This window comes from Dipodomys merriami, unplaced genomic scaffold (genome assembly GCF_024711535.1).
Source record: "Dipodomys merriami isolate MVZ:Mamm:240054 unplaced genomic scaffold, mDipMer1.0.p SCAF_34, whole genome shotgun sequence".
Classification (NCBI taxonomy): domain Eukaryota; kingdom Metazoa; phylum Chordata; class Mammalia; order Rodentia; family Heteromyidae; genus Dipodomys; species Dipodomys merriami.
In genome coordinates this window covers 8,237,255-8,253,375 of record NW_027204937.1, presented here as the reverse complement: position 1 = coordinate 8,253,375, position 16,121 = coordinate 8,237,255, and the positions used below count along the sequence as shown (strand labels likewise).

Genomic DNA, 16,121 nt, shown 5'->3' with positions numbered 1-16,121 from the left:
ATCTGCATAATTTCAGCACCATTATTATCAGTTAGAGTAAGAGAACAGGAAAGGCACCAAGTCCATCATTTCCTATTTCTTTATATTACTTTGACCTACAAAATAATTCTATAACCTGGGAGAATAACTTAGTTATCATAATTATGATCTGATAAAAAGTGAATAGGCCAGGCGCTGGTGGCTTACACTTGTAATCCTAGCTACTCAGGAGGCTGAGATCTGAGAGTTGAGGTTCAGACTCAGCCTAGGCAGGAAAGTTTGTAAGACTCTTATCTCCAATTAAACACCAGAAAAATCAGAAGTGGAGCTATTACTCAAGTGGTAGAGCGTTAGCCTTGAGCTGAAGAGCTCAGGGATAGCACCCAGGCCCAGACTTCAAGCCCCACGACCGACAAAAAAAAAGAATAGAAGTAATTTTTTCTTTATTTTTGGTCTTATTTGTTCATTATCTGTCTTTGGGAGGGCAAGAGGTAGGGCACAGAAATGGGGGGAAAAGGGGTAAACAAATGTAGCAGTGATATTCACTAACACTATCTGAAAATGTGGATGGGGATGAGACGGAAAAACAGAGCAAGGGAAGGGGTGACACTGTCTAAAAAGAAATGTACTCTTTACCTGACTTATGTAACTGTAACCCTCTGTACATCACCTTTATAAAAACAAAAAAAAATTCACAAAAGGAACAAATTTGATATAAAATTACATTTATTGATAGACTAAGTTTAATAAGATAAGTTGACATTTTTTGCCAGTATTCTCAGATAGTAGAAATATGAATCTAATCAATAATGTGTTGTGACATGGTTACAGGACTTCACATACTATAGTAAATTTTAAAAAACTTATAATGGAAAAGATTAAAATATGTAAAAAGATAATAGTATATTAATTCTCAGTATATGTATCATTCACCTTTAATTGTCAATTCACATGCTGACATTTTTGTCTCGTACTTTCCTTTGCATTTCAGTTTCTGTTTCATTTTTGTAAATGTTTTCTTTTTAATGGTTCTGGAATTTGAATTCAGAGCTTTCAACTTGCTATGCAAGTATGCTTCCACTTCAGCCACCTCCAGCTCTTTATGCTTTAGTTGTTTTTCTGAGGGGATCTTACTAACCTTTTCCTTGGGCTGGCCTTCAATGGTAGCTAGGATTATAGATAACGCTATGCATTTTTAAAAAGTTTTGGCATTTAAAAAAGTTTTTATAGGTAAGCTTTATATGCACTAATACATACAAATCTTTACTGTAATTTTTTTTTTTGTCAGTCATGGGCTTAAACTCTGGGCCTGGGTGCTGTCCCTGAGTTCTTCAGTTCAAGGCGTGCACTCTACCACTTGAACCGTAGTGCCACTTCCAGTTTTCTGGTGATTTTATTGGAGATAAGAGTCTCATGGACTTTTCTGCCCAGGCTGGCTTTGAACTCGGATCCTCAGATCTCAGCCCCCTGAGTAGCTAGGATTGCAGGCGTGAGCCACTGATGCCTAGCCATTACTGTAATTTTTTACTTTTACTTTGTTTTGAGACAGGGTCTCACTATGTTGCCTAAACTGCTTTATGAACTTGTGAGCTCAAGTGATCCTCCCATCTTACTACCCAAGTAACTATGACTACAGGCAGATGCCTGCATGCCTGGCCAACTTGTACAGTTTTGACAAGTGGAGATACCCATATTACCCACATCACAATCACAGTTTAAATGAAATAACATTCACTGTCCACAGAAAATTACATCATTTTTCTGCCTATACAATTGTTATGTACTTTTTTCTGTCCCCTTAGCCTCACCCCATTTTGTTTTATTCTATGTCCTCCTGCCTTATGCATGGACATTCAGAGAATGCTTTCCTTTCTGAGTCTGGAGATCAGTTTAGTTATGTTACTAATTAAGGTAGAATTCTTTACTTGTTTAAAATGTTCTGAGGTATTTTCATTTGGTGATTATAATTACATAATTTCATAATTGTCTTAAATACATTTTCATATCCCTAGAGAAAATTGATAACCTTCATATCTCTAAGAATATTTTAGTGTATAAGTGGAAATGTTTATTAATATAGTCCTAGTAGCCCCAGTTTTACTAACAAACTTATTGTAACTACTTATTTTTTCTAGATGAAACAATTTCTCCTACTTTATTGGACACAAAGTGGAATAAGATTTTAGAGTCCTCTTCTCATCGACTATCATTTAATCCTACGCTGGCCAATGTGAATGAACCTGCAGTGTCTAGTGAATTACAATCACCGTTGAAAGTCTTCTCCCTGGCGCATTCAACAACAGTGACCAGGGAGGAAGAAGATACATGTGCTAATGGACAGGACTGTAGTCTAAATCCAGAAATTGCCACAATGTGGATTGATGAAAATGCCATTGCAGAAGATCAGTTAATGAAGAGAAACTGTACTCTGGATGATCAGTGCAGTGCTGTTGAAGTGGGAGAGAAGAAATGTGGAAATCTAACTTGTCTGCCAGATGATAAGAATGTTCTTGTTGTAGCTGTCATGCATAACTGTGATAAAAGGACATTACAAAGTGAATTTCAGGATTGTAATAATTATAATAGTCAATCCCTCATGGATTCTTTTAGTTGTTCACTGGATAATGAAAATAGACAAACTGATCAATTTAGTTTTAGTATGAATGGGTCCACTGAAAAAGATATGAACTCAGAGAAACTAATGGATCCATTGAATAGACCAAAAACAGAGGGGGATTCTGTTAACCACTTATATGGTACTCCATCTGATAATATAGCCAGTGCCTGTTCCCCAGTACAGTTAAAGGATGATGAAAATATAAGTAGAGACCCTTCCATGTCTGTGATTACAGGTTTAACAGTTGACTCAGTGATCTCATCCCAGGGAACAGATGGAGATCCTGCTGCTAAAAAACAAGAGGACAATCCTCCAGATGAGGGTCTTACAGGCAAAACCAGCTCTCCTAGGACAGATCCAGGGAGTCTAAACTCTCTTTCCCATTTGAGTGAGGAGATTTTGACAGAAAAAAAGCCAACAGAGGAGAGAACAGCTGAAGAACAACACTTGTCTGGCTTATCTTCATATCTCAAACCAGACATGAAAAATGGGTCCCAAAGGGATGATAACTGCAAACAATCTTCAGGTTGTGTTGTGCCTAGTGAAGTTAGGGCTGATGAAAATGAAGTTTATGAGCATGAAGAAATTCTTGGCACTACAGAATTTCCTAAATTGACAGAGCATTTCTCTGACCCTCAGGAGATGACTAATTGGAAATTGACTAAGCTAAATGAGATGAGTGATAGCCAAGTAAATGAAGAAAATCAAAAGTTTTTACAGCTTGAGGACACTAATGGTGATAGTGAAGGGGAATGTGCTGGAATGGCAGATGCAGGTCTTGATATCCAAGGAACTTGCACAAATGAAAGTGAAGGATGTGATTTCTCCACAATTGTAGATACACCAGCAAATTCCCTGTCTAATGGTTGTGATTCCTATGGAATGCAGAGCCCGGTTGTTTCTTTTGTTCCAAAGACCTTACCCTCCAAAGAAGATTCCGTAACCGAAGAAAAGGAAATAGAAGAGAGCAAGTCAGAATGCTACTCAAATATTTATGATCAGAGAGGAAATGAGGCCACAGAAGGGAGTGGACTACTTTTAAATAGCACTGGGGACCTGATGAAGAAAAATTATTTACATAATTTCCCTAGTCAAGTTTCTTCAGTACATGGGCAGTCTTCCCCCAAGATAGTAGCAAACCTGCAAACTATCAGTGTTCCTTTTGGTGGTGCAAGACCTAAGCAACCTTCTAATCTTAAACTTCAAATTCCAAAGCCATTATCAAACCATTTACAAAATGACCTTCCTGTGAACAGTGGAAATAACATTAAAAACAAAAATGATATTCTTGGGAAAGCAAAGTTAGGGGAGAACACAGCAACCAATGTAGGCAGTGCATCTATGGGAAATAACTCTATTGCTGATACAAATGGGGAACATTTAGAAAGTTATGAGGCTGAGATCCCCAGTAGACCGTGCCTTGCAGTAGCCCCAGATAGCCCAGATAATGATCTCAGAGCTAGTCAGTTTGGAATTTCTGCCAGAAAGCCATTTACCACTCTAGGTGAGGTGGCTCCAGTATGGGTACCAGATTCCCAGGCTCCAAATTGCATGAAGTGTGAAGCACGGTTCACGTTCACCAAAAGGAGGCATCATTGTCGAGCATGTGGGAAGGTAAGTTGCATGTTATCAGCTCAGAAACATTGCATGTTCATGCTGTATTGCTCAAATAGAAATTAATTAGAGTCTGGGCATGGTGATACACCCTGTAATTCTAGCACTTGATGAGATTGATGAAGGAAGACTAAGTTTGAAACCAGTGTGGCCTACACAGTGAAAATTAGTCATAAAAGAAAACAAAAATTAATTAAGGCAATATTAGGTAAATATACTTATGGTTGATGTACTGTAATACTCTTTTCCTAACCCCCATTCTAGGGATGGATCCCAGGGCCTCATGCATGTTAGGCAAGTGCTATACAACTTGAGCTATGCCCTAACACTTCTGCTTGTAAGAGATAGAGATAGCAACCAGGCACTGGTGGCTCACGCCTGTAATCCTAGCTACTCAGGAGGCTGAGGTCTGAGGATCAAGGTTCAAAGCCAGCCCGGGCAGGAAACTCCATGAGACTCCTATCTCCAATAAACCACTAGAAAACCGGAAGTGCCGCCGTAGCTCAAGCGGTAGAGATCATGCCTTGAGCTGAAGAGCGCAGAGTTCAAGCCCCATGACCTACCAAAAAAAAAAAAAAAAGCTAACTGTGCTTTGGTAGGCTTCAAACTCAGGATCATCCTACTTCTACCTCTTTCTTGAGTAGCTGAGATTATAGGCCTGCATCACTATGCCTGATATAAATAACTTTTAAAAAACCCTCAATTCTAATGAGTTTCTATGCAAAGTATGACTTTGTTGATTCTTAGACAGTGGATATAATTTTTTCTGTTGTCTCCAGAATATGTGCTGTATCAGTTTCTATGTGAAGAGCTGTAATTGAGGAAGAGTAAATTTTGTGGTTTTTATATTGATAGAAACATGGTTAAGTGCAATAGTTTGAAATAAGGAAGTTCTTACGGTTTAGGAAATATTTATGATTGACTTCCTGCTTCATAGTTCTTAAAAATTGGCTGTTACCACTTTTAAAAATTATCTTTTTTTTTTTGCTTAGAAATCATCTTATTTTTGCCATGATATTTACCAGATATTTTGGGAATTTATATTGACACACGTATTTTTGTTTTTCCTCCCTTATAAATAGAAAATAGAGGGGCTGGGAAGATGGCTCAGTGGTAAAGCGCTTGCCTTGTATGCGCTGGGTTTGATTCCTCAGCACCACATAAACATAGAAAAAAGCCAGAAGTGGCGCTGTGGCTCAAGTGGTAGAGCCCTAGCCTTAGCTGAAGAGCTGAGGAATAGCTCCCATGACCGGACCCCCCCCCAAAAAAAAAAGAACTAAATAGAAAATAGAGTGGAAGGCTATAGATCCTTACAACAAAGTTGTAAGATTAATAATATTTCTAGGTTCTCCCCAGATGTTAGCGAGTAATACAGTTGAATAGGATATTTTTGTTTTGTTTTGTGGAACTTGAATGTGAAATCAAGGTCTTGAGCTTGCTAGGCAGTGCTCTCCTGCTGACCAACCTCCAGCCTTTTTTTGTGTGTGCTGATTATTTTGAGATTAGTTCCTTCTTTTTGCCTGGGCCCCATCTGAAGTGTGATCCTATTTTGCACTGCCTGCCACAGCTGGGTTGGTAGCAGGTATGAACAACCACACCCAACTTCAATCAGATGGAGTCTCAAGGGCTGGGATGGTGGCTCAGTGGTAGATTGCTTGCCTTGCATGCATGAGGCCCTGGGTTCGTTTGATTCCTCAGCACCACAGAAAAAGCCGGAAGTGGCACTGTGGCTCAAGTGATAGAGCGCTAGCCTTGAGCTGAAGAACTGAGGCCCCACGACCGACCAAAAAAAAAAAAAAGATGGAATCTCAGAACTTTTTTTGTCTGGCTGGTCTGCTGGAACTCAGCTATGATTATTCTGCATAGCTAGTTTGACAGGCATGTGCTACCTTGTTTAGCTACTAGCTGAGTAGTCTCATAAACTTTTTGCTTAGGAAGGCCTCAAACTTGTGATCCTACTGATCTCAGCCTCCCAAGTAACTAGGATTGTAGGTATGAACCACTGTGCCTGGCTTACTAGTTTGTTTTTTGTTTGTTTTTTGGTCAGTCATGAGGCTTGAACTCTGGGCCTGGGCGCTGTCTCTGAGCTCTTCAGCTCAAGGCGAGTGCTCTACCATTTGAGCCACAGTGCTACTTCTGGTTTTCTGATGATTAATTGGAGATAAGAGTTTCTGGGGCTGGGAAGGTGGCTCAGTGGTAGAGTGCTTGCCTTGCATGCATGAGGCCCTGGGTTTGATTCCTCAGCACCACATAAGAAAAAAAAAGCCGGAAGTGGCACTGTGGCTCAAGCGGTTAAGCGCTAGCCTTGAGCTGAAGAGCTGAGAACTAGTGCTCAAGCCCTGAGTTCAAGCCTCATGACTGACCAAAAAAAAAAAAAAAAAAGTAGTGGTTCAGTTCTAAGTACCAGGTCCAATAAGATAACTCCAAAGTGGTAAGAAACGTGTTCAGGGACAAAGAGTTTTCTCACCTTGCTACATTCATACCTGGGAGGAAGTAATCCTAGCAACTTCCTTCAACTTATTGGTCAATTCTAGAGCACACATCTTAGACAATTTACTAACAAAAGGAATCAGGATTGCCAGGCTTGGCTAATCTCATTTATTTCCTGGGATTTAGCACTGTGTTGCCTGAAAACATTAGAATTCTGCTAATAGATGAAAGGAAGAGAATGATTCCTGGGTGATCAATCGGCAAGGTTTACCTTAAGTTTCTAGCAAAAAGTACCATTCAGAGAGGGACTCTATAAAGGAGTCCAGTGGAATGCTCTTGGAGGGCATTTTTTTTGGGGGGGGTCCGGTCGTGGGCCTGAACTCTGGGCCTGGGCACTGTCCCTCAGGTCTTCAGCTCAAGGCTAGCGCTCTACCACTTGAGCCACAGCACCACTTCTCGCTTTTTTCTTTTCATGAGTACATTTCTTTCTTTCTTTCTTTTTTTTTGTTGAAGGGAAATTTTATAGTACTAGGCTCCTCCTATATCTTCCTTGCTTGATTGGCTTGTGCATGAGTCACCCAGGTTATTTTCAATGGTTGACTGGTTGTTCAAGGCATTATGAGAAGGAAACCATTTGAGCAGGAACCCAAAGCACTATAGGAATAAGAAAGTCCATGTCATTTATTATATCTGTCACATATTATATCCACCATTTTTTGTCCCTGTCTACCTAACAGTTCTGTTTTGATTCCCTCATCCCTTTCTTGGATGAAAACCCTCACTCTTGTTAGGAAACAGGGACAGTGTCAGCTCCAGGTAATTTTCCTGCTGAGTGAGGGCAGAGGAAGGATCTTGTAGATGAATGGGATATGATTTTTGTGCTATTTCAGGGAACCATGGTAAAACTTTGAAGCCCATTTTATTTGAGGCTCCTTTCTAAGGCCATTTGTAGACCGTATGGACGCCAATCTAGAAAAAACAAACTTCAGGAGCACATTGAGAATCCAAGGGCCAAATATGAACAGAATTATACCAGATAAGGGTCCTAGGAAAGTAGCACTCAAGACAAACTTCATTTCTCTTGAACAAAGGAACATCATTGACACCAAGTCATTGAAAGAAGGAAGATTTAGTGACAATATTATGTACCATTTCACATACCCACATTATTTTTCTACTTTAATTCTAAAAAGTATAATGAAAATCAGATTGCTTTTTACTACAATCATTAGCAGCATACTTCCATTCCATTCCATAGACAGTAAAGAAAACTGTAATCAGAAAGGGTGGAAAAGCAGACCTGTATAGAGTATATAAAGCTCGGTCTCTTGTTTCCTCTTCTGTAAATAGGGAGACTGCATAGATGTTCTCCTTTTCCCTTGTAGTTCTAAAAAAGAAAGCAGTGTAAAGAATTTTCTGGCACTGATTCGTCTCTGAGATGATTGCTGAACTTAACTGATGAGCTGAGATTTCGTTGTGAAATTTTGAAATGTGCTTTGCTCAAAGTGTATTATCTGGAAGTTATCCCAGTTAAATTGGAGTGCTATTTTTCAAGGTGTCTGTTAAGTGAGCTACATTTAGGATTTTGTTTGATAATTACTGTTTCCTTTTTTGATTAATTCCTAGCTTCTTTAAGGTCCCTTTAGGTACTCATGATCTTCATCACTTTTGTAAAAAAAAAAAAAAATGACTTAATGACATGTATAATATTAAAGTGACGTATTGAAACATGATCTAGATTAATTTTTAATGAGTCTCCAAAGGTTCCTCCTCAAACATTTGAGGTTATAGATGTCTGACCCATTTTGAGCATTTATAAACATAGTTACGAAATGTCACATAATTTACATAATATGCATATGTCAGTCCCTAATCTATGTATTTAATTTGAATTAGTGTTTCTTAGTAAAGGTATATGAAATTTTATAAGAACTGTATAAAACTATGTTTTTATAAAATATTATGCCACCTTTTAGTTTAATTAATTTTAAAATACCTACACAATTAAATATTATTAGAAATATTTGTTCTGCCAGGCTCATGCCTATAATCCTAGCTACTCAGAAAGCTGAGGTATGAGGGTTGAGAGTCAAAGCCAGCCCAGGCAGGAATGTACATAAGATTCTTTTTTTTTTTTTTTTTCTTGGTTGGTTGTGGGGCCTGAACTCTGGCCCTGGGCACTGTCCCTCAGCTCTTCAGCTCAAGGCTAGCACTCTACCATTTGAGCCACAGCTCCACTTCCAGCTTTTTCTGTGTATGCGGTACTGAGGAATCAAACCCAGGGCCTCATGCATGCAAGGCAAGCACTCTACCACTGAGCTACCTTCTCAGCCTCCTACATAAGTTTCTTATTTCCAATTAATCATCAAAAATCTGGAGGTGAAAGTGTGGCTCAAGTGGTAGAGTGCTAACCTAGAGCAAAAAAGCTCAGGGACTGTCCCCAGGTCCTGAGTTCAAGCCCTAGGACTGGTGCAAGCGCGCGTGCGCGCGCGCGCACACACACACACACACACACACACACACACATATTAAAAATTGAGAATAAGCTGGGCACAGGTGGCTCACACTTATAATCCTTACTACTCAGGAGACTGAGATCTTAGGATCAAGGTTTGAAGCCGGTCTAGCAGGAAAACTCTGTGGAACTCTTACCTCCAATAACCATTAGAAAAACAGAAGTGGCTGGGCATCAGCGGATCAGGCCTGTAATCCTAGCTACTTAGAAGGCTGAGATCTGAGGATCTCGGTTCAAAGCCAACCCTGGCAGGAGTGAGACTCTTATCTTCAATAAGCCACCAGAAAACCGGAAGTGGTGCCGTGGCTCAAGTGAAATGCTGAGAGACAGAGCCCAGGCCCAGAGTTCAAGCCCCTTAACTGACCAAAAAAAGAAAGAAGAAAGAAAGAAAGAAAGAAAGAAAGAAAGAAAGAAAGAAAGAAAGAAAGAAAGAAAGGAAGGAAGGAAGGAAGGAAGGGAAGGAAGGGAAGGAAGGAAGGAAGGAAGGAAGGAAGGAAGGAAGGAAGGAAGGAAGAGAGAAAGAAAAATAGAAGTGGACCTATGGCTCAAAGTGGTAAAGTACTAGCCTTGAATAAAAAAAGCTTAGGGAAAGCTCCCAGGATCTGAGTCTTATGACTGACAAAAAAAAAAAAACCCAAAAAAAAACGAGGAAGAATAAAGTGCACATTTTGAGGTGAGATGAGGAAACTTGAGACTTGGTTTATGTACACAAAGCACTTCATATACAAATTTATATATTCACCTTAAAAGAGGACAGCCTGTTGCTTAGCCATATATCTCCCCAGTCTAGATGCTTAGACATAGCCACTTTAAAAAGTAATTGACTGTTTTTTATAGCAGAAAGATCAATTTCTATATACTACCTTCCCATATAACACAATTTACCTCATTATTGACATTTTCTCTTAATGTGGCATGTACAGTTGACGAGCCAGTATCAATACATTATCTGTAACTAAAATCCTCTGAAAAAAATACATTGTTCTGTAGTTAATATTAAGGTTCACTGTCAAGGATTTTGATAAATGCATATTATGTATCCTATTACAGTACCACTGCTGTAAAACTCCTGTGCTTAACCTATTTATTCAGCATTCCCCTTTTCTTCTTGAGCTCATCTTATTATTTCCATATTTTGCCTTTTTCAGAATGGTATATAATTGGGATCATAGAATGTATGTAGCCTTTTCAGACTAATTTTGTAGGCTGGATATTTGGTTCAAGTTGAACAGTATTTGATAGCAAGTTTAAGACCCTGAGATTAAACCATAAGACTGAAAAAAAAAAAAGGATATGCTGAGTAGTTTCTTTTTTTTTTTTTTTTTTTTTTGGCCCGGTCTTGGGGCCTGAACTCTGGGCCTGGGCGCTGTCCCTCAGCTCTTCAGCTCAAGGCTAGCGCTCTACCACTTGAGCCACAGCACCACTTCCAGCTTTTTTCTTTTTTGCTTATGTGGTGCTGAGGAATCGAACCCAGGGCCTCAGGCATGCAAGGCAAGTGCTCTACCACTGAGCCACCTTCCCAGTCCCGCTGAGTAGTTTCTTTTACTTATGGATTAATGTACTAGAGATATTGCTCAGTGTAGAGTGCTTGCCTAACATGCCCAAGGCTCTAGGTTTTAGTCCCCGTACCACAAGAAAAGAAAATACCGAGGAAAGAGAAAAGAAATATGTGTCTGGCTCAGGTGTCATGCTATCTGTAGTTCTAGCTACTTGGGAGGTTAAGAGTGGAATCATTGAGGTTTGCAGCCAGAAAAAGTTACTAAGATTCTATCAAAAATAACAAGCAGATGGCCTGGGAAGGTGGCTTAGTGGTAGAGCACTTGCCTTGCACGCTTGAGGCCCTGGGTTCGATTCCTCAGCACCACATAAGCAAAAAAAGCAAAAAGCTGGAAGTGGTACTGTGGCTCAAGTGGTAGAGCGCTAGCCTTGAGCTGAAGAGCTGAGGGACAGCACCCAGACTCAAAGTTCAGACCCCACGACCGTACCCCCCCAAAAAATAAAATAAAATAACAAGCAGGGATGGGATGTAGCTCAGGGGCAAAACAAGTGCAGTGCCCTGGTTTGATCCACTGTAGGAAGGAAGGAAGGATGGAAGGAAGGAAGGAAGGAAGGAAGGAAGGAAGGAAGGAAGGAAGGAAGGAAGGAAGGAAGGAAGGAAGGAAATAGATAAAAAATACAGTTTAAAAATAGCAAGCAAGCAAAGCCGGGAGCCAGTTGCTCATGCCTATTATCCTAGCTACTCAGGAGGCTGAGATCTGAGGATCAAGGTTCAAAGCCAGCCTGGGCAGGAAAGTCCATGAGACTCTTATCTCCAATAAACCACTAGAAAACTGGAAGTGGCACTGTGGTTCAAGCAGTAGAGCACTCACCTTGAGCTGAAGAGCTGAGGGATAGCACCCAAGCCCAGAGTTCAAGCCCCATGACCGACCAAAAAAAAAATAGCAAGCAAAACATAGAATGTGGCTCAAGTGGTAGAGTACCATCCTAGCAAGACCAAGGCCTTGAGTTCAAACCCAACACCAAAAAAAAAAAATATATAAAGCATGTATATTTCTGTGTGTGTGTGTGTGCCTGTGCCTTAAAGTTCTGCCATGGGATTTTGTCACTTGGTAGTATATTTCTTACTGCTGAATAATATTCTTTTATCTGAGTTTATATATCCACAGGCCTATCCTTGAACCTATCCATTCACCTATCCGTGGACAGCACCTGTGCCTGTCCTGGGGCTTGACCTGGAACTCAAGGCCTGGATGTTGCCCTTGAGGGGGTTTTTTGCTCAAGGCTATATAGTACTTAGGTTTTTTTTGGTGATTAACTGGAGATAAAATTCTCTAGGACTTTTCCGCTCAGATTGTTTTTAAACTGTAATCATCAGATCTTAGCCTTTTGAGTAGGTAGGATTACAGTTGTGAGCTACCAGTACCTCACTATTCATAGTCTTTTAATTCATTTTAAACATACCTACATTAAATTCTTTCAAAAGTATTTTTGTGTATTCATATATTTGTAAGTAATACATTTCAGTGGAATTAATATTTCTTGATCTATTGACTTTTAATTGTGATTTATTTGTTTATTTTTGACTCTCCAGTTTTTTTCACAGCTCTGTAAGGATAAGGGCCTTTTGTGCCTTGATTACTACTGTATTCTCCATCCTACCACCTAAGAGATGAACAGTAGATATTTGAAAAACTGTGAAATAAATAAATCTGTTAATGCAGCAGTACATTTTTAAAAACCAACACCTTGAGTCTTAAATGATATCAAATTCATATATTGGATGTAAGAATTTTGAGAAATGGTTTAAATTAGTTGTATTTTTCCTGTTTAAGGACAGATTCAAACAATAATAACTTTATTTCTCTAGTTTCCTTATGTACTGATGGAATCAACTGATAAGAGAACAATAACTGTCTGCTTTCAAAAGAATATTACTCCTATCTCAACACTTGTAATCTTAGCATTTGGAAGGTAGAAGCAGAATATGCTAGTTCAAGGCCAGCCTGAGTTACATAGAAATACACTGGGAATGTTAAATAAAGGAATACTGCATGGAAATTCACAGTTCCTTCACTCTGCTTGAAAACCTGCCTTTTAATTGACATTCTAATTTGAACCACACAACTATGTAAGGGGAAAAAAAGAGCTATGTTGGCTAAGAGTAGATGTCACCTATTACATAACATTTATTCATGCAGCATTGTGTTTGTCCTTATCCTCAATTGGTCTCTAAGGATTTTGAAATGAGTTCTGATTTAACTTTGTATTCCTAGCATCTAGCATAGTATCTGGCAGCTACAAAGTGCTCAATAAATGTTTGTTAATGAGTAAATTAGTCATAGATGATTGACTTATTGCCTGATGTTCATATGTCATTGTGCCAGGTGCTGAGTTAATGATGATATTGTGGTCCCTAACCTCATGGTATGAAAATATTAGGCTAATGACAAAAACTAAACAAATGAAGATAAATTGTGTTAAGAGCAGTGAAGAAAATTAACAGGAGGAGTAATATTAAAAAATGATGATAGGGGCTGGGAAGGTGGCTCAGTGGTAGAGCGATTGCCTTGCATGCATGAGGCCCTGGGTTCGATTCCTCAGCACCACATAAGAAAAAAGAAAAAAGCCGGAAGTGGTGCTGTGGCTCAAGTGGTAGAGCACTAGCCTTGAGCTGAAGAGCTGAGGGACAGCGCCCAGGCCCAGAGTTCAGGCCCCACAACCGGACCCCATAAAAAAAAATGATGATGGTAAGAAGACAGTCTTTGAGCAATGACATTTTAAATGATACTTGAAAGTTGAGCACTGTTCCAAGAACAGAGGCATTGGGTATGGTGGTGGACACCTGTAATTCCAGTACGTGGAAGAAAAGACAGAAGGATCCCAAGTTTGTGGTCAGCTTATTCTATGTAGTTAGTTCCAGACTAGCCTAGAATCCACAGGGGAGACCTTGTCTCTTTTTTTTTTTTTTTTTTTTTTTTTTTTTGGGTCCGGTCGTGGGGCCTGAGCTCTGGGCCTGGGCACTGTCCCTCAGCTCTTCAGCTCAAGGCTAGCACTCTACCACTTGAGCCACAGCGCCACTTCCGGCTTTTTTTTTTATGTGGTGCTGAGGAATCGAACCCAGGGCCTCGAGCATGCAAGGCAAGTGCTCTACCACTGAGCCACCTTCCCAGCCCGGGAGACCTTGTCTCTAAATAAACAACCCCCCCCCAAGAATAACAAAGAGAAGGGCTGGGAAAGTGGTTCAGTGGTAGAATGCTTGCCTCCCATGCATGAGGCCCTGGGTTTGATTCCTCAGCACCACATAAACAGAAAAAGCCGGAAGTGGGCACTATGGCCCAAGTGGTAGAGTACTAGCCTTGAGCTGAAGTGCTGAAGAACAGCACCCAGGCCCAGAGTTCAAGCTCCACGACCGAAAAAAACAAAAACAAAAAGAGAGAGAGAGAGAGAAGAATGGTCCAGGAAAAGAGAACAGCATGAGCAAAGCTTCTGACATAGAAAAACACTAAAGGAAAGGAATTCAGTTGGGTGCCCATGCCTCACACCTGTAATCCTAGCTACTCTGGAGGCTGAGATCCGAGGATCATGGTTCAAAACCAGCTTGGGCAGGAAAATCCATGAGATTCTTATTGCCAGTTAACTACCAGAAAGCCAGAAGTGGTGCTGTGGCTCAAAGTGGTAGAGCTTTAGCTTTGCGTGAAAAAGTTCAGGGACAGGGTCTGTTAGGAAAATGGAGGAGAAAGGAAGGAAACAGTGAGGACTGATTATTGAGATATAACAGTGGGGGACACAGCCTTCCTGTGGGCTTGGAGACTGTGTGACGAGATGGGCTCAGAAATGGGGTCTGAGCAAGGGGGCAGAGGTTAATGAAAAAGCCAGTAGGTCAAAGGAGTTGGGGGGCTTTTTGTTTAAGCCCACAGTGGAATGTTTACAGCCAGGCTTAGATAGATTTCCCTGCCAGCATCAGGCAGTCTGCATATATCTTTGGTGGTTTGCCTAACATCTGTATGTGCCTGGGAAAAGAGGGTGGGAGTCCTTCAGTATCCAGACCCTGAGTTCAAGCCCCATAACCAACAGAGAAAAAAAAAAAAGGAAAAGAAATGAAAGAAATTCAGTATGACTAAAGCATACTTAATGAGGAAATAGTCACCTAAAAAGAGAAAGGAAAGGAAATCAAGTACAGCTTTGCAGGTTATGTAAGCATCATAGTGAGAGCCATGAAAACAGAAGAGGTCACTTAGGGAAAGGGTACAGAGGGAAGAGAAGATCTCAGGGTTGAGACAGTGAGGAGAAACAGAACACAGTACACATCACTGAGAATGAGTAACCAAAAAGGTAAGCAGAAAACCAAGAAAATAGGCTATCTTGGAAGTCAGAAGAGGAATGTATTTTGTGAAAGAAGGGATTAATTAAGTATGTAAAATGGCTCAGTGGTAGAGTGCTTGCCTTGCATGCATGAGGCCCTGGGTTCGATTCCTCAGCACCACATAAGCAAAAAAGAAAAAAGCCAGAAGTGGCGCTGTGGCTCAAGTGGTAGAACACTAGCCTTGAGCTGAAGAGCTGAGGGACAGTGCCCAGACCCAGAGTTCAGGCCCCACGACCGGACCCCCCCCCCAAAAAAAAAAAAGTATGTAAAATGCTGATGATGGTCAATAGGATGTAGACAGGAAAGATATTATTAGTTTTGGCTACATCAAGATCATTGGGAAAGAAGGCAGATTTAATAATGGACTAGTGGATACAAAGAGCTAGATGAGACTGGGTTGAAAATAGAAAAAGTCATCTGGAAGTAAAGGTGACTTTTTCATATTAATTTTGCTATGAGGGAAAATGGACAAAATTGAAGCAATTATTAGATGGAGAAGTCATTATGGATGAATTTTCAGAACTGGAGATAGTAACTGTTTTGTAATCCTATAAGTGATGATCTAGAAAGGGAATTTTAGGAGAAATAATAAAATGAAGGAAAGTCTCTAAGAAGGCCAGAGTGTTGGCATCTATACATCCACAGTTTGCTCTTCAACAAGGGGAATACAGACACAAAGGCTTATGGGTCTAGTGACTGGACTAGAATAAACTAACTAGGAAGTTTAAAAGGGCTTTCACTTTTCTGGGGTATAAGTGACAGAAGAGCCCAGAGATTTGTGCATGCTTGTCTAGCAAGTATTGGGCTCCACCCCCAATTCTGAAAAAGAAAATCAGTTTTCTACTATGCTCTACTTTCCTACTTTAAGGTAATTTCCATTAGATGTGCAAGACCATTATATAAAATGGTATATTTTTATATGTAATGTACACATATCACCCCATGTACTTGAAATCATTATTAGACTACTTATGATAGCCAATACAATACCATAAATAGTTGTTCCACTTACATTGTCATCACAGACACAATTTTTTTGTTGTTGTTGTTGGTCATGGGGCTTGAACTCTAGGCCTGGGCACTGTCCCTCAGCTCTTCAGGTC

General features: G+C 40.1%; 1 protein-coding gene across 2 annotated transcripts in view; it reads left to right on the top strand.

The window, feature by feature from the left end:
* The window catches only part of Zfyve9 (zinc finger FYVE-type containing 9), a 116,306-nt gene that overhangs the window by 41,429 nt on the left and 58,756 nt on the right, over positions 1-16,121 (top strand). For both annotated transcript variants that reach the window (XM_069987222.1, XM_069987224.1), the window contains exon 4: positions 2,115-4,210. In XM_069987222.1, the coding sequence (XP_069843323.1) occupies positions 2,115-4,210 (2,096 nt within the window). The remainder of the gene's footprint in view (positions 1-2,114; positions 4,211-16,121) is intronic.